This window comes from Pelophylax lessonae, assembly GCF_965119305.1.
Source record: "Pelophylax lessonae genome assembly, chromosome: 10".
Lineage (NCBI taxonomy): Eukaryota > Metazoa > Chordata > Amphibia > Anura > Ranidae > Pelophylax > Pelophylax lessonae.
In genome coordinates, this window is record NC_138777.1 from 167,023,276 (window position 1) to 167,045,984 (window position 22,709).

Below are 22,709 nucleotides of genomic sequence, written 5' to 3' on the forward strand. Positions count from 1 at the left end.
ACTTACTACCACAGTAGTTGTGTTCCCTACACAGCCATGATATCCACATAATATTCACATGTGCCTGTGCCCCTTACCTTTCAAGGGATCAGTTCCAAAAATTTAGTGCACCAAACTTTCAATATATAAAAAGACAGAGGGAACCACAGTTTAGATAAGAGGTTTATTTGTAAAGACAGTTACACAAGATGTTCCATGTGAAGCCAGACAGATATTACCATTTTATTCAGCTAAACACACAGGTACATACAGCACTTGTTTTAGCCTCATCCGTTTTCTTTAGAGAAGAGTATGAAGTGTTAAAATGCAGAACAAGTTCCAACTGTCCCATTAGCCAGCAGCTTTCATTTGATCGTTTCTCACCTCAAATGGCACTGGAAAAAAAAAAACAATATTTTTGAGAACATTAGCCTTCTGTTTTACCCTAAATTAAATAATGCAAAGTTCATCTTTACAAAATATACTGTGCAGTCATGGGACCCCCAGAAGTGTAAAAGCTTTTGTTCAGGATAGAAAATTGGGAGTTTATGCTGGCCAAACAATGATGGTTCCTAATGAACCAGCAGTGTTGGCTGTTAAAATACAATAACCAGGACAGGCAAATTATCCATCTGTGCCACCAAGTATGGATGGAAGAAATCTTATGGGTGACTACTTTGAGGGGAAAAAAAAAAAAAAAGAAATCTAATAAAAAATATAGCTTATACAATTGTGACTCAAGTCATTGCAACTGAAGGCTATTAAAAAAATTACCTTTCCTTTTCAATTGGCAGCTCTAATTTTCTGTAAAATTCAATATGGCAACCTGGGGGTGGTCTATACACACACTGCACAGAATGCCCCCTGAAAACAATTAACTGCTTCTGTGTTTGGCTTACCGATTTTCCCCAGAAGTATTCTGGGAAACAAAATGAGATGTACTGAAATTTCAAAAAGCGTTATCAGCATTCTGCTAATCAAGAAAAGGGTGCAGAAAATGCACACAATTGCCATAATTTTACTGTGGTTATGGTGTTCATAGGATTCAAAAACCGCATCAAAAACATAACACGTGTCATTGATGCGTTAAATATTTGTCAACAGGTGGGGGGCATTTCTGGTGCAGTGAGGACATAGAAATGCATCTGAGCTTTCCTTGCGCTAAAGGTGCCGTTATAGCCAACAAACTCATTCATTTAACCACTTGAAGACCAGGTGTCTGACATTTGTTGCTTACAAGCTACAGTATTTTTGCTAGAGAATACTTAGATCCAGCAAAGACTCTAAGAGAATGGTTGTGCCAATATTTTATGTCACTGTACCTGCACAGTAGTCTTTCAAAGGCAATTTTGGCAAAATCTCCAGCAGATTAAAAAACCCATAACTGTAAAAGTTAGCCCATTTTTTTGTATAGAGAATGTTACGCCAAGTAAATAGATACCCAACACATCATGCTTTAAAATTGCACACTTGGAAGGGCAACAAACTAGAGTACTTATAGGCAACACTTTAAAAATGGACGTTACCTGTCTAGAGTTAGAGGAGTTCTAGGCTAGAATTATTGCAACGATACCTCATGTGTGGTTTGAACACTATCTACATTTGTGGGCACGGCTTGGCATATGCTTTCGCACATGAGTACAGAGGGATGGGGCACTAAAAAAAAAAAAAAAAAAATTGACCACTTTTATTGCCGTCACAAGGAATCCCTTGTGACAGCAACAGGCAGTCACAGGTAATCTTTATGGAGGGGGTCTAAGACTTCAAACCCCTCCCCACGAAAGTATTAAAAACACCAAGATATGCGTTTTTTGAATACTTGGATTTTATTTATTTTATTTAAACTGGCACCATTGGCTCCAGGAGTAAACTGGAAGTGACATCTCTGCTGCATTACTACATCAGCAACACGATCAAAGACAATTCCAGACAGACACATCCCCTCCCGCTACTTGTAATAACAGCCAAGTGGCTTCTTCGCCACATGAGTTATTACAAGAGCCGACCATAAAAAAAAAAAAAAAAAAGCAGCTGCAGGAATCAACTGTACAACCAAAAAATGTACAGCTATGCGATTTGAAAGTGTGAAGTGGGTATAAAACAAAAAACACCAACCTCACACCAAAATTCATACAATGTATGAAGCAGCAGCATACATCGAACACACGTGGCAAACAATGCCCGCAGGCTGAACACAGCCCTCCAGGTCATTCCATCTGGCCCTCACTTTTTAGCTGCAGCAATCCCCTTGTTTCTTCCTCCACCTTGTGTTAGCAGCAGAAAGGAGGCCAGAACTCCTCCAGGTCCTGCACTTCTCCATGCAGGTGCAGAGAAGCTTTTCTATGCCCCCCAGTTGCCAGCAGAGGACAGAACTCCACGTTGTGATCCATTGGTATATAATGCACTAGAATCCTGTTCAGCCCAGACACATGATACCATCACTGTATCTGTGCCTTTACATGTACCAGATCTTGACACAATGGGTTCTTGTTCTTTATGAAGAGGTCACAGCACTTTAATACTTTTTCCATGTGTTGGTTTTCATTACTTTTACTATGTTGTAATAAAAATGCACTACCAGAAGCAGTTCACTGGGAGTATAGGATCTATATAAACGTGCCACATCCCAATATCTGAACTGGAAAATTCAATCAAGAAACACATGGACTTTGTAGGCACAAAGGTATAATAAAAAATGTTTATTATACATTTTAAAAATTTATAGATGCGCTTTGTCTCCCATTAAAAATGTACAATAAAGTATATGCACCATTACCTCCTCTTTGATTGTCGCCCACATGGCCACAATCTGTGCCCCATGCTCTGGACACCTTTACCTGCCTCATCATTGTACAACATGTTAATGTTATTATTCAAAATGTTTGTTGTATTTTCATGCGCTCCTTGGAGCAAAGTTTGTAAACCCCTTTTTCTTGCATTCAAATAAATGATTTTGATGGAAAAAAAAAAAATTAAACTAAAATTATACATTTGAGCCTACAGAGTCAATTTGTTTCTTGATTCAATTGGAATACAATTTTGAGAAGTGGCCTTTCCTTAGGAGATTTATGTGGGCTACCTGCAAAGTCCTATACTTTTCTACAGCAACCCCTTGTCTCCATCTTTCCTGGTGTCAGAATTCAGTAGACTCCAGTCCTCCTCCAGACCCTGCACTGTCTGCTGCACAGCTTCCACCTCCAGCTGCATTCCAACAGCAGCACTGGATATGGGGGTGCACTGATGTAAGGGAGATTGGGGGGGGCTCTTGGAATCTGATGTAAAGGTGGGTGCTTTGAACATCTAGTCTTACAGATACAAGCAACCCATTCGAGGGCAATCAAATCCAATGCAGCCCAAAATTGAATTTGTACCATTGTCTTGAACATTCAAGTCTCCCCCCCCCCCCCATGATCAGACATTTAGGGTGGGTACACAAATAGCTGTATGGCAAACTTAGTCAGTTAAGTCGCTTTTACCATCAATCATAAAACAGTCCTTAGTCTCTTATAACAGGGTGTCCCCAATTAGGAGGAACGCCTGACTTCCTGCTCTCAGTGACTCCAGCGGTCTCAGCACACACTGCCTCCCTCCCCCAGTGATAACCTCGCTTCCCTTCTCACTGCCAGGAGGCACACAGCGGAGAAGCTCCGGGATTGGTCGCAACTGGACACGTGACGCCATCTCCCCGCATGGCTTCCACTTGTCCCAGTGATTGAGGATAGAACCAGCTTATGGGAAAAGCTGGCACCGAAGACATAGCACCGGGAATGCTCTACCTCCGTACATTACACACTGGGGTACGGCCAACACCCAGCGTGCCAAGAAATGGAGGCCCAACAAACAGCCCACACCCGCCCAAGACCACCTCACTCACCTTCCACCACGAGCAGAGAACGGACGAGGCGCGACCAAGGATTTTATAGTACAGACTAGTCCCGCCCATTCCTGCCGCAACGCGAGAACGAGGCTTGGAACGCAACGAGACGGAAGTGGATCTTCATGAGAGAACAGCATGGCTCCAGGAGGAAAAATCAACCGACCAAAGACGGTACTGGGGATCACAGGTCCTTTATATGTAGGGGGAGGCATAATTATGTTTTAAACTAAGGGACGTAATGCACATGTACTGTACATTGCTTAGTGACAACCTCAGAGGTTCTGGGAGTCTGGATAGTCTTCTTATTTCCCCCACCAGAATCACTCATCACACACACAACACAACACAGTCTTCTTTGGATCTACCAACAACAAGTAGTGTAAGGACCTGCCTGATTGGATAGGTTAGGTAGGTCCTCATTACATAGTTCTGGTAAATCTAAAGTTGATTGTGTGGTTGGGTTGTGTGGTGACCCTAAAGAAGACCTTGCTCTAAAATGCGATATCCATCGAAAGTGAAACCTCACTCAAATTATGAACAGGCCGGCTTTTTAACACAAAAGAGACATTCTATGTCCCCTGTACAGTAAGGTGCTCTTACCTGCCTGTTGCATGCGCAGCTCGCTGTATAGTTTCAGCAGCTGCCCAGGTCAATGAACTCCTGCCCAGGTCAGTGAACTCCTGCCCAGGTCAATGAACTCCTGCCCAGGTCAGTGAACTCCTGCCCAGGTCAATGAACTCCTGCCCAGGTCAATGAACTCCTGCCCAGGTCAATGAACTCCTGCCCAAGTCAATGAACTCCTGCCCAGGTCAGTGAACTCCTACCCAGGTCAGTGAACTCCTACCCAGGTCAGTGAACTCCTGCCCAGGTCAATGAACTCCTACCCAGGTCAGTGAACTCCTGCCCAGGTCAATGAACTCCTGCCCAGGTCAATGAACTCCTGCCCAGGTCAGTGAACTCCTACCCAGGTCAGTGAACTCCTGCCCAGGTCAATGAACTCCTGCCCAGGTCAATGAACTCCTGCCCAGGTCAATGAACTCCTGCCCAGGTCAGTGAACTCCTGCCCAGGTCAGTGAACTCCTGCCCAGGTCAGTGAACTCCTGCCCAGGTCAATGAACTCCTGCCCAGATCAGTGAACTCCTGCCCAGGTCAATGAACTCCTGCCTAGGTCAATGAACTCCTGCCTAAGTCAATGAACTCCTGCCCAGGTCAATGAACTCCTGCCCAGGTCAGTGAACTCCTGCCCAGGTCAATGAACTCCTGCCCAGGTCAATGAACTCCTGCCCAGGTCAATGAACTCCTGCCCAGGTCAGTGAACTCCTGCCCAGGTCAATGAACTCCTGCCCAGATCAGTGAACTCCTGCCCAGGTCAATGAACTCCTGCCTAGGTCAATGAACTCCTGCCTAAGTCAATGAACTCCTGCCCAGGTCAATGAACTCCTGCCCAGGTCAATGAACTCCTGCCCAGGTCAATGAACTCCTGCCCAAGTCAATGAACTCCTGGGAGTGATCTCACCTCAGCCCAGCCAATCAAACTAGTCCAAAAATCTGAGCCCCCAAAGAAGACCGGCCAAAGATGCCAACAGGGAGCTCCTGGAGAAAGTATCGCTGCAGGTGAGTAGAGTTCTGCTTTATTACGTACCCCCCCCACTACAAACTCGCACACTCATCTTAAAGCGGTATGAAGCCCAAAACCAAAATTTTATATACAGCAGCTTACCAATGTGGTGGCGGTATTTGTTTTCCTTTTTAGACTTTTCCCCCCTCGTTTTCACCTGTGATATGGCCAGTAACACCTCCTGTATTAGGCCTCTTTCACACGGGCGATCCAATCCGATCCGCCTGTCTGTTTTTTTTGGCGGACCGGATCGGATGCTCCATGCATCCCTATGGGGCAGCGGGTGTCAGCGGAGACATCTCTGCTGACACCCGCTGCTATCCAATCCGATGCTGTCCATGAAATCCGGACAGATGGAAACCCTATCTTCCATTCGTCTGGAGATCGGATCGCATGGGTTTTGGATGAGAACGGACAGGCGGTCGGTTCTCATCCAATCTCCCCATAGAGGAGAGAGGGGATCTGACAGCTCAGTCTCCGCACACAGAGCAGAGACGGAGCTGTCATCCGCCTGCTCATCGGAGATCGGCGGATCGATCCCATGCTGAGCAGAACAGACTCCGTCGGGTGGTGCGCCCGTGTGAAAGGGGCCTTAAAGTGCCCTCACTCTGGATGAAGGAGCACAGGGGTACTTTCGAACAGCAGCATTGTTGTTTTTGGTGGAGGGAAGTGTTTAGGTGTACCAGCAGATTTAGATACGCTAACAAATTGAAGCTGAACTCCAGCTCACGCTTTGTAAGCAGTTACAGCAAACAGATTTTTTCCTTTTGGGATAAAGGTTTTGCGTAATTAAAAGCTGATCGTTACAAACACAGGATCCAAACTCAAAGCCCACTTACACTAATGATCCCATCACTGCGCCAAGGTACGGTATGTGTAAGAAAACCAGTAATTCCAATGAAGCTGCCACTTTATTATTTATGCACATATTTGAATCTAGCACGGTTTATCACAAGCACTTTATATCTCATTCTAATATTTATTTCTGATCACTTTTGAGTGAATAAGTTTCATTCACCCTAGCACGGGAATTTCGAGTCACCTATTTTAGATTGCATAAAGTGAATTTTTTACAGTGTTATGTATCTATATGTTAAATACTAGTAGCAGCGCCTTATTACTTTGTTTGACATTAAGGGCTCTTTCACACAGGCGGACCGTTCAGATCCGCCTGTCAGTTTTTTTGGCGGATCTGAACGGTCCCCCCATGCATCCCTATGGGGCATCGGATGTCAGCGGAGACATGTCCACTGACATCCGATCCGTCAAATCTGGACGGATGGAAACCCTATTTTCCATCCGTCCAGCGGATCGGATGGGAACGGACCGACGGTCCGTTCCCATCCGATTCCCCCATAGAGATGCATGGGGAACTGACAGCTGTGTCTCCACACACAGCGCGGAGACACAGCTGTCATCCTCCTGCTCAGCGGGGGATCGGCGGATCGATTCCCCCGCTTAGATAAACGGAGTCCGTCTGACGGACGGACAGTGTGAAAGGGGCCTTAAGTATTACCACTTAAATTGAAGGTAGCTCTACTTAACACATTTAGATCAGGAAAGGCGCCGTACTCCTTATATTATCTCATAAAGGCATGATAAGTCACAGTTAGGGGCAGTGGAGCAGGATGTTGATTTGAAGGGATTGAAGAGAAGGAAGGATGTTATTATTAGTGGGTTATGCATGCTGCGCCAGGCCAGAGGCAGCACTGGAGTACAGGGGCAGAGGTCAGTGGTGGGGCACACACATGACATAGATTTTGATTTGAAGGATATAATCCTAGGGATATTGGTGCTTATGCACCAATGGCAGGAGGAGAGACTTTTGCTGCCCCAGCCCAGCCTCAGCCTACGTTTACTTTGGTCTGATTTGACATGTCAAATCGCATGTCAATTTGGTGCCAATTGCCAGCAATGGAATCGGCCGAATCGGTGCAACACCGACTTTGCGGCGCTGCCCCGATTCCCAAAAGTAGTTTCTGTACTATTTTTGGCAATTTGTCAGCAAACAGTAAGGGAAGATCAGCAAACAGGCGTTCGCTGATCTCCCTTCCCTCCACCTGTTGGCACCTGCCATGCAAATGGGTGCATGGAGCCCAGGAAACATGGCTGAGGACAGGTGCATGTGTGTGTGGAGGGGGAGGTGGCCAGTACTAACGGGGGTGGGTGGAAATGATCTGGTGGCTACACAGCTAATAGATTGTTTCCATATGACAGAGAACACTTGGCTTGTCAGGTTTATACACAGTAAGTGAGATGCTTTCTTTTACGCCTTGTTTTCATTAACATTTTCAGGGCAGTAAAAATGCATGGCTGAGCCACGTTTACCACCACCCAACCACTCTTCTTTATGCTGCAAAGATACTGCCACTGTCCTACATAGTACAACAGTGGTGCCAGGGGGTTTTACACACATGGCCAATGGCTTAGTCCAAACCCCCTGGCACCACTGTTGTACAATGTAGGACGGCGACAGTGCCTTTTTAGCATAAGGGAGAGCGATTGAGTTTTTTTCTATTAAGCTTTTGCATCAGGTTTCTCAAACCTTTGGATGCCTGTGTGTTATGTGATAATGACTAAGCCCCTCCCTTCATGACATTGTCAAAAAGGGGCGGCGCATGGGTGATCTTAAAATGAGGCCCCCCCCCCCCCCTGAAAAAAGTTCTGCGGATGCCCATGTGCATACATATTTACATTGATTCAGTGTAGACTAATGTAACTAAGTATATACCATATTTTTGGGTTCCCAGGAAAATAAAAATAAAAATCAGTAATAAGTCGTAAAAATTTGGTATATGTGGTGGTATATAAAATTGGTGATCAATTGGCTGCTCAGCACGGGACCAGGAAGCAAGTGGAGATCACTGGTTAAGGGGGGTCTACTTCAGTGATTTCCAGGGGCATTGGCCAGGTATGGTGTATATACAGTTATATTAGTCCAAGCTAAACCTATATATCTATATACACTGCTCAAAAAAATTAAAGGAACACTTTGAAAACACATCAGATCTCAATGGCGAAAAATTTCATGCTGTATAGCTATACTGATATGGATTGGGTAATGTGTTAGGAGCGAAAGCATGCCACGTCGTTTGATGGAAATGAAAATGATCAACCTACAGAGGGCTGAATTCAAAGACACCCCGAAAATCAAATTGAAAAAATGATGCAGCAGGGTAGTCCATTTTGCAGCAACTCAAAACGGCACTCGGTAGTTTGTATGGCCCCACCTGCTTGTATGCATGCCTGACAACATCGGGGCATGCTCCTAAAGGGACGACGGATGGCGTCCTGGGGTATTTCCTCCCAGATCTGGAATAGGACATCACTGAGCTTCTGAACAGACTGAGGTGCAACCTGGCGGTGTCGGATGAACCGAAACATAATGTTCCAGAGGTGTTCTGTTTGATTTAGGTCAGGCAGCATGGGGGCCATTCCGTGGTATCAATTCCTTCATCCTCTAGGAACTGGCTGCATACTCTCACCACATGAAGCCGGCATTGTCATGCACCAGAAGGTACCCAGGACCCACTGCACCAGCGTAGGGTCTGACAATGGGTCCAAAGATTTTATCCTGATACCTAGTGGCAGTCAGGGTGCCGTTGTCTAGAATGTAGAGGTCTGTGCGTTCCTCCATGGATATGCCTCCCCAGATCATCACTGACCCACCACCAAACCGGTCATGCTAAATGATTTACAGGCAGCATAACGGTCTCCACTGCATCTCTAGACCCTTTCACATCTATCACATGTGCTCAGGGTGAACCTGCTCTCATCTGTGAATAGCACAGGGCATCAGTGGCAGACCTGCCAATTCTGGTGTTCCGTGACAAATGCCAGTTGAACTCCACTGTGCTGGTCAGTGAGCACAGGGCCCACTAGAGAACGTTCGGCCCCCAGGCCACCCTCATGAAGTCTGTTTCTGATTGTTTGGTCACAGACATTCACACCAGTGGCCTGCTGGAGGTAATTTTGTAGGGTCCTGGCAGTGCTCATCCTGTTCCTTCTTGCACAGAGGAACAGATACCAGTCCTGCTGATGGGTTAAGGACCTTCTACGTTCCAGTCTAGCTAGAGTATTTGCCTTTCTCCCTAGAATCTCCTCTATGCTCTTGAGACTGTGCTGGGAGACACCACAAACCTTCCGGCAATGACACTTATTGATGTGCCACCCTGGAGGAGTTGGACTGCCTGTGCAACCTCTATAGGGTCCAGGTATCGCCTCATGCTATCAGTAGTGACACTGACCCTAGCTAAATGCAGAACTAGTGAAAAACAGTCAGAAAAGTTGAGTAGGAAAAAAAAAATTTCAGTGGACTCCACCTGTAAAAACCATTCTTGTTTTGAAGGTTGTCTCATTGTTGCTCATCTAGTGTACCTGTTGTAGCAGCTGAAACTGGTTAACAACCCCCTCTGCTACTTAACTGACCAGATCAATATCCCAGGAGTTTAATTGTCTTGATGCTATACTCTGATTAAAAAGTGTACCTTTATTTTTTTTGAGCAGTGTATAATATAGCCATGCCTGGAATTATTCTTTAAATGTTTGAGCTTTGATCATCAATTTTATATACCACCACATTTTTATGGCTTACTGCTAATTATTTTTATTTTTTGTTTCTACCCTTTTCTGCTACCCTGCCATAAGTTTACAACACCCAGGATTTTTGTGGATTAAGTGATCTCAACTCTGCCCAAATTAGTGTTTGTTTTTTTTTTTGTTTTTCTTTTCACAAAACTACTACTCTCTTGATTTACTAAGGCCCCTTTCACACTATCCGTCCGTCGGACGGATTCCATTTTTCTCAGCGGGGGATCGAGCCGCCGATCCCCGCTGAGCAGCAGGAGGACAGCTGTGTCTCTGCACTGTGTGCGGAGACTTAGCTGTCAGTTCGCCATGCATCTCTATGGGGGAAATCGAATGGGAACGGACCGTTGGTCCGTTCTCATCCGATCCGATCCGCTGGACGGATGGAAAATAGGGTTTCCATCCGTCCAGATTTGACGGATCGGGTCGGTTGTCAGCGGACATGTGTCCGCTGACATCCGACGCCCCATAGGAATGCATGGGGGGACCGTTCAGATCCGCCAAAAAAACGAACAGGCGGATCTGAATGGTCCGCCTGTGTGAAAGGGGCCTAAGGGGGACATATACAAGTGCAATTGCTCTAGATCTGAGGGGAAGCTTTGTTGATTTCTATCATTCAATCATGTGCAAGCAAAATGCTGTTTTTTTTTTTTTCCTTGCATGTTCCCCTCAGGTCTACAAGTATTTGCCTTTAGTAAATCAACCCTAAAGGCTAATCATTCTGTAACCCAAGATAAGGACTTGGATGGCTCTTTGAAAAAACACAGGAGCTGTGTAGAGGACACAGGACACTTTAAGATTTCACACAAAATCAACAGATAGTTGTAAAGTAAATTTAACTGACCAAAAAGGAAGCAATTAAGAGAAGAAGGTCATTCAATTTTATATACACTTGAATTTTCTCCTTTGTTGTTTCTGCAGGACTTGCAAAAAAATATCCTAAAACGTCGACGCGTGATTAGTCGTGAGAAGCGGAAGAAACACAAGATAATAGGAGCTATAGTCGACAAAGAACTAATAACTGTTCATCACCTCAGGAAGCGAAGGTACAGTTTTTAAACTGCTATACTAGAATAAGAAAGGTGCTATCGCTGGGGAATCTTTTTTTCTTTTCTTTTTTTTTTTCATATACACATTGAACAGCAAAATCCCAAAAATGCATCTCACAAGAGTATGTATACCAGGTGTACAAAATGTCAGATAGTTGCTCTTTGCTGGATGTAAAAGGAATGTATCAGAGCGGGGATCTGACAGCTCCATCTCTGCACACAGAGCGGAGACGGAGCTGTCCTCCGCCTGCTCAGTGGGGATCAGCAGATGGATCCTCCGCTGAACAGAACGGACTACGTCGGGCGCACCGCCTGTGTGAAAGGAGCCTAAGTGTACAATGTTATAAATCATATGTTTATTAAAAAAGAATAGCGCACACATGCAAAAGAAATTACTACCAAATTTGAAGACAATCCATTAATAAAAATGGGGATTTAGTCCCGCCATATGGCCATATAGTGCTCAAGCCCACCACTACGTCAAAGTACCCCATTATCAGTGGGTCCTACACTATCCATGAAAAAGAGATGAATCCAGCCTTTCTAACCCTTGGAGATAATGCTCCTTGCTGGGAAAGATGTGCAAATGCACTACAGGGGACTCCTCCTATATCCACTTGATAGTGGACACTGACTGAGTACAGGTGTGTGTGGGGGGTGGGGTGCTCAACCTCGGTAGTCTGGTCAGACCGAATACATAATAAACAAGCAAAAAATTTGGGGGAGCAAACCCATATATTTCTAAAGCTGGTGCAGCTATGAACCAAAAGACATGTATATTAAAAAAGAATAGCGCACACATGCAAAAGAAATTACTACCAAATTTGAAGACCATCCATAAATAAAAATGGGGGTTTGGTCCCACCATATGGCCATATCGTGCTCAAGCCCACCACTGCGTCAAAGTACCCCATTATCAGTGGGTCCTACACTATCCATGAAAAAGAGATGAATCCAGCCTTTCTAACCCTTGGAGATAATGCTCCTTGCTGGGAAAGATGTGCAAATGCACTACAGGGGACTCTTCCTATATCCATAAGTTTATAACTTTGTGTAAAAACTTGCCTAAACTACCATTTGAAAAAATAAAAGAAATTTCAAATTTAAGAGACCGGTGCTTTTTAAAGTGCTCCAAACCATAAACTTAACAATTTATATGTATTAAAATTCATCAATATTTAAAGTGCTTCAGACTGTAAAATAGGTGTGAAAAAAAAATAAAATGCTCCAATATCCACATGTTTTAAATATGTGCGTAGTGCTTTAATTTGTGCTCCCCCCTCTTTCACTGCACTCACCAGAGAGCTCTCCCCTGTAGGGGTTAGACAGCATTAACAGCACACTATGGCTGAAACAGCAGACCTCACATCCACCATCCATGTGATTTTCCTCTCTCCTTTTAACTCTTCATCACACATTTTGCTCCCCCTCTGAGTCACATCACCAAAAAATCTGAAGTAACAACCAGCAGCTACAGAATGATAGAAAAAAACATACAACAGTGTGCAAACTATGGACAAGACCATCAGAATGAGATGGGTAAAGAAGAACTTTTAAAGCGCACCTAAATTTAGCTAAGACGATATATATGTTTTCCCCGCTACTAACCTCCAAAAATAAATGAAACAATCAAAATTTGCCATATTAAAGGATAACTGTCTTCAATTAGCCTTATGCTTTATGATCCCTTTTGCCCTTCATCAAAAGCCCAGACAAAAAGAACAGGTTCACCTAAAGTACAACCCTGAGCTGGCCATAATAATCCCCCACCCAGCATGGTTTTTTCAGTCAACACTGCCACACCACAGAGGTGTCAACTGGCCTTGTAGAAGAATAAGCATTTACCTTGTCTTGCAGATCTACTACACTGGAATAGCTGCCCTGAGGTCAGTTTTACCTCCTAAAGAACACCCCCTCCCCCCCTGCACCCTTTATTTAAAAAAAAAATAAAAATGACATATTCACACTTTTTTCTAAGGGTATTTTGTCTATTCACAAGCCCTTTTCCTCTGGTGATAGGCGAATCCTCCTGCAGAGCATTGCACCAAATAATGATGTTACATCACATCCTTCCCCGAAGCAGTTTCCTGTGAGCCCATGGCAGTTTATTGACACTTCTCCAGGTGAGGGAAGGGCCCTGATGACCTGGGTTCACAGGAAGTGGGTTGATTGGCGCAGAACATTCATCCCGAAAGAGAACTATCGCTGGATCGCAGATTGTTGAGATTTTAGGGACAGTTTAAATTGGATATTGTTGCACATGCTAGAGTGGTAGCAATATTTCTAGAACCATTATTCACCGTTAACTCTAAATAATGACCTTTAAAGGCTGTTAAAGCTATGGACAGTTTTTCACTGATTTGCAGGTGCACAACGTTTTGAGACTTGATGTATTTGGTATCCAAATATACACTGTGTGCACAATTATTAGGCAAGTTGTATTTTCGAGTATTAATTTCATTATTGAACAACTACTGTGCTCTCGGTGAATCCAAAATAGTAATACACCTCAAACCTGAATATTTAAGAAAGTAGGTTATATTCTAACTTCCGCTGCAGAAATTGCGTTCACGTTTGAGAAATGATGCCTGTTGGAAAAGGGCACCCCTGATTACAGGTTTATGGGCTTCCCAAAGAGGCAGCAAAAGAGCGAAATACCATGGTACGTTTATGCGGTATATTAACCTCCCTGGCGGTATGATTCTTTTGGATTTTAGGTGCTGAAAGCGGTACCATTATTTTGCATGTAATTCTTGTGAATGAGCAGCCCAAACCAACTGAATACATTTATTATATATATATATATATATATATATATATATATATATATATATATATAAAATGTATACAGTTGGTTTGGGCTGCTCATTCACAAGAATTACGTATATATATATATATATATATGTGTATATATATGTGTGTGTGTGTGTGTGTGTGTGTATATATATATATATATATATATATATATATATATATATATATATATATATACATATATTTACATAAAAAGTACAGTAAAACTGCAGGAAAGGGCACTGGGGGTCAATGTAATGTGAATTTTTTTTATTTTGAATGGTATCAGTGTGTTTTACATTTGAATTTGCCGCCGGTTCCACCCCCCCCGGCGGACGTCACGTCGCCGGAGACGGAAGCCGGGGCTCGCAGATGATCGGGAGGAAGCTCCGCCGCCGCATACCGCCGCATTTTTTTACTGGATCCCGGAGAAAAGGTAAGTAAAACCTCTACCAGGATCCAGCGATCTTCCTAGCGGTACCCCGAGTGTGGCTCGGGGTTACCGCTTTTGGCTCTAAAATCTAACCCCGAGTCACGCTAGGGAATAGCGCTAGGAAGGTTAAGACCTTGGACATTTAAGGTCAGAACATTTTGGGGGGCCATAATAATGATGTTAGGAACTGAATAACATATGCTTTAACAATATATAATGGGACCACGACTACCTCAGGAAAAGAAGCGGGGAAAAAAGAAAGAATAGAAGAAAAGAAGGAGAACTAGCCCTCGTAGAGCAAATGTATTAAGATAAGCAATAATCAATAAGTAAGATTTGCAATGTGATATAGAGAGCAAACATATAGAGAGCAAAGGAAAAAACATAAGGGTGCACAAAGACACCTCCAAAGGGAGCACTGCCAACAATAAAAATATAATACACATAGAAAGTTGATAACTACATCCCGATATTTTCCATACCTTAAAATGCAATATAAAAAGCCCAAGAGGGGGAGTGTAAATATTAGGGTAAGAAGCAACCACGTAACATAAAGCATGAAATAAATCGATAAAAACAAATAATAGCACAAGGGTATGTAATAAAGTAAAGCTGGTGGTATACTGCTATCAGTAAAAGGGAGACCAACAGTTAAAGTATATGAGTCAAATAACAGTTACAGTATCTCACAAAAGTAAGTACACCCCATCACATTTTTGTAAATATATTATATTTTTTCATGTGACAACACTGAAGAAATGACACTTTGCTACACTGTAAAGTAGTGAGTGTACAGCTTGTATAACAATGTAAATTTGCTGTCCCCTCAAAATACCTATAAACTCAGCCATTAATATCTAAACCGCTGCCAACAAATGTGAGTACACCCCTAAGTGAATATGTCCAAATTGGGCCCAAAGTGTCAATATTGTGTGTGACCACCATTATTTTTCCAGCACTGCCCTAACCCTCTGGTGGATGTTAGAGACCTTGCGCTCCTCCACCTTCCATTTGAGGATGCCCCACAGATGCTCAATTGGGTTTAGGTCTTGAGACATGCTTGGCCAGTCCATTACCTTTACCCTCAGCTTCTTTAGCAAGGCAGTGGTCGTCTTGTAGGTGTGTTTGGGGTCGTTATGTTGGAATACTGCCCTGCGGCCCAGTCTCTGAAGGGAGGGGATCATGATCTGCTTCAGTATGTCACAGTACATGTTGGCATTTATGGTTCCCTCGATGAAATGTAGCTCGCCAGTTTCCCGGCAGCACTCATGCAGCCCAAGACAATGACACTCCCACCATCAATGCTTGACTGTAGGCAGGACACACTTGTCTTTGTACTCCTCACCTGGTTGCTGCCACACATGCTTGACACCATCTGAACCAAATAAGTTTATCTTGGTCTCATCAGACCACCGGACATGGTTCCAGTAATCCATGTCCTTAGTCTGCTTGTCTTCAGCAAACTGTTTGTGGGCTTTCTTGTGCATCATGTTTAAAAGAGGCTTTCTTCTGGGATGACTGCCATGCAGACCATTTTGATGCAGTGTGCGGCATATGGTCTGAGCACTGACAGGCTGACCCCCCACCCCTTCAACCTCTGCAGCAATTCTGGCAGCACTCACGTCTATTTCCCAAAGACAACCTCTGGTTATGACGCTGAGCACATGCACTCAACTTCTTTGTTCAACCATGGGGAGACCTGTTCTGAGTGGAACCTGTCCTGACAAACCGCTGTATGGTCTTGGCCACCGTGCTTCAGCTCAGTTTCAGGGTCTTGGCAACCTTCTTAAAGGCCTAAGCCATCTTTATGTAGAGCAACAATTCTTTTTTTTCAAATCCTTAGAGAGTTCTTTGCCATGAGGTGCTATGTTGAATTTCCAGTGACCAGTATGAGAGAGTGAGAGCGATAACACCAAATTTAACACACCTGCTCCCCATTCACACCTGAGACCTTGTAACACTAAAGAGTCAGATGACATCGGGGAGGGAAAATGGCTAATTGGGCCCAATTTGGACATTTTTACTTGGGGTGTGCTCAATTTTGTTGCCAGCGGTTTAGACATTAATGGCTGTGTGTTGAGTTATTTTGAGGGGATAGCAAATGTACATTGTTATACAAGCTGTACACTCACTACTTTACGTAGCAACAATGTCATTTCTTCAGTGTTGTCACATGAAAAGATATAATAAAAATTTACAAAAATGTGAGGGGTGTACTCACTTCTGTGAGATACTGTATGTACTTGCAAAAAGCAAGATAACTTTTTAGCCATCCGAATGACTAGATGGGCCAGATTTATTGACAACTGGCATTGGATCGGGAAATGAAGATTATCAGTCCATAGAGTCTTCAGAAACTGGCGTAGTGAAAGAAAAACAACCACGCTTTGATTGCCCCTGGTGACTTTTACTTCCATTAGCCACTGTTTTTTGCAGAGAGTGGGACGCTGATCGACTTTGCGTGCTATTTTGGTTAAGGGGGTGTTCTAAAAGCTGCATGCTTGTAAGAAAGACTGAAGTTCTTCGGCAGAATGGCAGACATATTTATGCGTGAAACGAGTTGAAAATGGGATACCCCATTGATATGCGATTTGGAGTAGCGGCTTCAAAGCCCATCTTTTAGAAATAGTGAGCTGGGAGAGGTCAGCAAATAGCTGATAAGTATGTCCCTGGAAGGTCAGCGTATCTTTCACTCCAGCTGCAGCCAGGAGTTGTTCTGTGGTCCGAAAATAGTGAAATTTGGCGAATTATATCGCAGAGAGGTCCATCAGTTTTACGTGGTGTGAGGGCTCTATGAACTCTGTCCATTTCCATTTGTTTGACTGATATAGATGGCTGTAGTTCTTGAAATAGGGCCAGCATGGTAGCTTGTAAATCAGTAACGGATTCAGGATTCCCACAAATACGTATGTTAGAACACCGTGACCTTTTTTCAAAATCCTCTAAATGGGATTGGAGGACAAAATTTTCCTCTGAGATTTTTGATTTCAGTCATATGAGCTAGTGTGCTATTTTCCAGTTCATCAACCCTTAACTCAGGGTTAGCAGTGCATTTGCCCAATTCCCTAATTTCCCTAGTCAAACTGTCTGTAATATGATCTGAAGCAAAATGAGGGTTTTTTTTGGGGGACTTTGAGTGAGGCATGTGACTCAACCTGATTGTAGAACATAAACGAGAAAAATTTAATAAAGATTGCATCCTAATATGCTCTACGCGTTTCGTTTTTCTTCACTTCTTCAGGAGCAGATACAATCGGTTGTCTATCAAAAAGATAATGTAAATGTAAGGGAGTAAAACAAAATATCTAATGGTATCATCGCCTAATCAAAGCAATGTCTGTCACAATTGATGAATTACTTACAAATAAGTTAAAATTGCTGCCACATGGGGCTAGTGAAGGAGGGTCCTCTGAAACCATCTAACCCGGGAACTGAGGGAGTAATGCCATGTGCATGTGGGGTACAAAAAGCAGAGATGTAAGACAGGTGCCATCTCCATGGAGGGAAACCCACAGCCTCAGCTAATCTTCAAATGAAGTTCCTAAAAGTAAATATAGTTGGATGAGTAAAGTCATGTAAAAAGTATGAGTTTCATGGAGTATAGTATATTAACTAAGTACCATGCATAATGAGGCTGTGAATGAGTTGCAAAATCAGGAGAAACAAAAAGAAGAAAGAGTACATGCGCTGAGCGGTGTGTGGGTATATATGTGAAGGTGAAGTGAAAAGAAACTATGGAAATAAAATGAGGTGCAGTGGACACAAGTAGAATAGAAAAGAGTACCCAGGGATGTCCCCTAGTGTAGCAGAGATACAAAAGGGCCTTGATGTACACTGGAGGTTTGAAAATCTCTTCTGAATGCTGGAACTTGACAGCTAGTAAACGTTTTACCACTTTTACATGCCACGTTTACTGGCGCTCATGAGCGTTTTCTCTCCTCCCCACCTCCTCTCCCCCCCCCCCCCCCCCATCTCCTCTCTCTCCCTATCAGCAATGTTTCCCTATCAAAAACGCCTTTAAAGTGGAGTTCCACCCTATTTTTATACTTACCTCCATCTTCTCGCTTCGGGTCACCTGAAAAAGAAATGGATAATCGCATATTTTTTTTTTTTACTTACCTCGTAGCGAAGAAAAAATACTTACCTTACTTCCTTCTTCCTCCTTCCTCGGCCGCGGCCCGTCGTCACTTCCTGGCTCTGCAATGATTCCTGGGAGCTGAACGTCATAGCTCCCAGGAATCATTGCGCCTGCACCGGCCCAGAAGCTGTAGAGGGATGACGCGCACGACCCGGAAGTGACGTCGGGGCCGGCGCAGAGCATCGTGGGACCAAAGAAGGCGGAAGAAGACGCCGAAGGGGATCTCGCTGGCTTCAAGCTGCCCACATCTGAGATGGCAGCGCTGGACAAGACGTTTGCAAGGTAAGTATTTGTCCTAACAGGTAAGTGCAACTCGGGACAGATCAGAGGCTAGCCATTGTGGAATGCACTTGCCCTGACTGTCCCGGGGGTATTAAAAAAAAAAATCCAGGGTGGAACTCCGCTTTAAGCATTATTACCGCGTTTAGATGCATTTGCACACTGTTACAAGCATTTGGCTGATCTTCCGCCCGATGCTGTGAGCCCCGGCTCCCGTCTCCTGCGACGTGACGCTCGCAGAGGGGGTGGAACCGGCGACAAATTCAAATAGTATAACACACAAACACACTGATATATTGTAATCCTATTGGATTACATTACTAAAAAAAATAAATTGACATTAGTTTGCCCCCCAGTGCCCTTTCCTGCAGTTTTACTGTACTATGTGTATGTATATATGTGTGTGTGTGTGTGTGTGTGTGTGTGTGTGTGTGTGTGTGTATATATATATATATATATATACGTATATAATGTATACACACGTATATAATATATGTATATACACTTTAACTTATTTATAGTTATTTATTATATTCTAATTTATGATTGTGTGTTTAAAGATTTATCATACCCGAGATGTTATAAAGAAGAACGCACAGTAAAAAAAAATAATATGTAAATAGTTGGTTTGGGCTGCTCGTCCTTAAGAATTACATGCAAAATAATTGTAGCGCTTTCAGCACCTAAAATCGGAAACAATCATACCGCCAGGGAGGTTAAGTGTGTTTGCATGTTTAAAAAAAATGTCAGTGAAGGACTTAAAGTGGAACTTCACTCTCAAAATCAGCATTTATTATTTTTATTCCTCATGTTGCTAACATTAGTAAATAGATAGGAAAGTAATTCATATTTACTTACGTATGTCATACATCCCAGGAGTTTTTAGGAGGTTCAAAAACTGTGTTACTTTTCAAGTAACCCAGGAGTCTTCAAGCGGGGAGGAGGAGTTTTCTCAGCTAAGCACACTCTCCTTCATGCATGCTTGAGCTTAGGGCAGATGGATTCCAGGAACTAAATGCTATATTATTCATTTGCCCTTACTCAAGATGGCCACAGCAGAAATGCTAGCGGGTTGTTTTTCAAAGTGATTTCTCAATAAAATAAAGCATGAAGACGTAGATGGATGGGGGAGATTGCTTTGAATATTAAAAATTAATTATATCATGTTTTGGGTTTGTGGTGCTCAGATACAGTAAAGATCTGCTTTAAGGAATCGTCTCATTTTTAAAACATAGCGGCCACTACTGTTGAATCTCTTCCTGAAAATGTTGGTTGCTGGCTGTCAATGCATGTATGCAAAGTTTAGTAAACACCAGTTTGCTGTGTAAGGGGATAACCATATTTGGTTTAGTTATTATGAATTTTATGACACACACAAACGCACACGGTTAGCATGTATAAAAAAATATGTTACAAATATGGTCTTTGAACTGCGTTCGTGTTATGTGCTAGTTTGTCAAAATGATTCTAATATTATACAGTATGGCTCGCTACATGTTCTTTATTCTTTGTTTTTTGTTTTTTTTAATTTAATTTAATCCTAGTTCCAGTGCAAGAGCAAATATCACACTGTCCGGAAAGAAGAAGAGAAAATTGATGAAGCAGTTACAGCATGTTAAAAAGACAAAAGAGCAAATGGATGGTACTGTTGAGAATTTTAGTCCACACAAAGATCTTTGTGTTTAATGGGAGAGTATAGGGGATTTGTAATGAGTGCATATCTTGAATTTGTTAATAGTGTTTGTTAACCCCTTCATCCCACCGCCTGTAAATTAACGATCATCATCACAATGCCCGTGCTGAGTGAAAACCCAATAACTCCGGGCAGTGTAAAATATTTAAAATTGACCCTTGCTCCCAAGCTAATGAATAATAAATTATTTTTTAGGGTATGTGCAGATACACACATACTAATACTTGCTTTACCCTTTGCTTTGACCTTTTACTGCTGGCGGTTTGGTCCTCTTACCTGCAGCACTGCAGAGAAGAAGACTGTGGAAATGTGGATTACTAAAGTAAGGCTAGCCATGCACACCTCTCTTAACGCCTCAGCAGTGCCACAGGCTGATCACCTCCATGCCACGCTGCATTAATGTAGTAATTCATGCAAATGGAGCCCCAACCAAGTATTGGTATAGTGCATACTATACTGTACATAGACCTACTTTTTAGTAAGCCAACATTTCTGTATTATCCTCTCTCTCTGTCTCTCTGTCTCTTTCTCTCCCATTCTGTCTCTCTCTCTCCCATTCTGTCTCTCTCTCTCTCTCTCCCATTCTATCTCTCTCTCTCTCTCCCATTTCCTCTCTCTCTCTCTCTCTCTCTCTCTCTCCCTCTCCCTCTCTCTCTCTCTCTCTCCCATTCTCTCTCTCTCTCTCTCTCTCTCTCTCTCTCTCTCTCTCCCATTCTCTCTCTCTCTCTCTCTCTCTCTCTCCCATTCTCTCTCTCTCCCCCATTCTGTCTCTCTCTCTCCCATTCTGTCTGTCTCTCTCTCTCCCCCATTCTGTCTCTCTCTCTCCCATTCTGTTTGTCTGTCTGTCTGTGTCTCTCTCTCTCTCTCTCTCTCTCTCTCTCTCTCCCATTCTCTCTGTCTCTCTCTCTCTCTCCCATTCTGTCTGTCTGTCTCTCTCTCTCCCCCATTCTGTCTCTCTCTCTCCCATTCTGTCTGTCTGTCTGTCTCTCTCTCTCCCATTCTCTCTCTCTCTCTCTCTCTCTCTCTCTCTCTCTCTCTCCCATTCTGTCTCAAATTCACCACCTAGTGTATTGATCAGATCTTCTGCTAACAAGTTGTTCTTTCTTCCTTAGTTGAACCTCAATCGAAACCTCAAAAGGCCAAACTTGACATGGACATTGAAAGCAGCACCAAAAAAAAAAAATCCAAGAAACCTCAGCGGGATGTGGAAATGGAAGATGAGACCCCAGAGACCAGTAACATAGACAGCACTCTTGTTTAGCAATTACATTATGGAACCTAAATTTGGACTTATGCATATTGGTTTCATGACATCCTTCGGGGCACATTGGTTAAATGAATTGTTTTATTGGAAGGAGAACATTTAACATAAACTTGTCATGAGGGAAAACTGGCAATATGTCAGTTGAACATCTGGGTGACTAGCATTTCCAGGAGGTCAGTAACGGTAGCCCCTGTATTTCTCTCAATACAGATTTGTATATATTCGCACCTGTAGGTCCCCATCTTCAGTTCATGTCAACAGACAGTCCTTTGTTCTATAAGTTCATGAAGGATTGAAAAAAGACACTAAAATGGACCCAGTGTTTTAAATGATCCTGTACTTCTAGACAGAATACGTACTATTTTTCAATAGGTATATTGATTTATCTAACCGGTTTCTGGTGATTATACTAGCTGCATACGCTGTACCTTTGTTCAAGTGTTTGTTCTTATATTTTTCCATAATAAAATAAACTTTCTTGTACAAAAGTTTTTATTTTGAAAAAAAGGCATTAACATACATCAAATACACAATACATGTGTACAATGAGTAAAGAAAAAACTGGAACGCAGAGAAATAGATATTGGCAGAACATGTTACAGACATAGTACCTGCGCCAACCGGGAAACAACACAGACCAAATAATGAACAGCAGCAAGCAGAAGAGCACAGGAGGGGACCTAAAATCCCTTATTAGGTCACAATGTAGGAAGGTCATCATAAGGAAAAGGTTCATTACGTTCCAATGAGCAAACAAAGGCTGGACCAGAGAGTACCAAGCCGGGAAGGAAAACAACAGTACGAGACAAAGACAAGAAAGAAAGGAAGAGTGAGAAAGTAGGACAAACAAAAAGAGAGACGACAATAGAGAAAGGCTAAAGAAGGGGTGGGGAAGAGGAAGGGGAGAGGAAAAGGGGGGGGGGGACAGGTCCTGCGGGGTGTGCGGCCAGGAGGCATTTAAAGAGAGAGAAGGGTGGTCTGGAATCTAGAAGGGGCAAC

At 43.2% G+C, this 22,709-nt stretch overlaps 1 protein-coding gene across 1 annotated transcript; it reads left to right on the plus strand.

Moving 5' to 3' along the window:
- The first annotated feature begins 3,925 nt into the window (after window positions 1-3,925).
- LOC309565753 (uncharacterized protein C11orf98) lies at window positions 3,926-21,772 on the plus strand. Its single transcript, XM_082270736.1, has 4 exons — window positions 3,926-4,027; window positions 10,983-11,107; window positions 20,298-20,395; window positions 21,559-21,772. Exons 1-4 carry the CDS (start codon window positions 3,992-3,994, stop codon window positions 21,705-21,707), a joined length of 408 nt encoding a protein of 135 aa, XP_082126862.1. The 5' UTR covers window positions 3,926-3,991; the 3' UTR covers window positions 21,708-21,772.
- The last annotated feature ends 937 nt before the right edge of the window (window positions 21,773-22,709 follow it).

Excerpts from the sequence above, each read along its gene's own strand:
- LOC309565753 (XM_082270736.1), top strand. The coding sequence starts at position 3,992 with ATGGCTCCAGGAGGAAAAATCAACCGACCAAAGACG. Across the intron at positions 11,108-20,297 it reads CATCACCTCAGGAAGCGAAG|TTCCAGTGCAAGAGCAAATA; the intron begins GTACAGTTTTTA and ends ATTTAATCCTAG. Across the intron at positions 20,396-21,558 it reads GACAAAAGAGCAAATGGATG|TTGAACCTCAATCGAAACCT; the intron begins GTACTGTTGAGA and ends TTTCTTCCTTAG.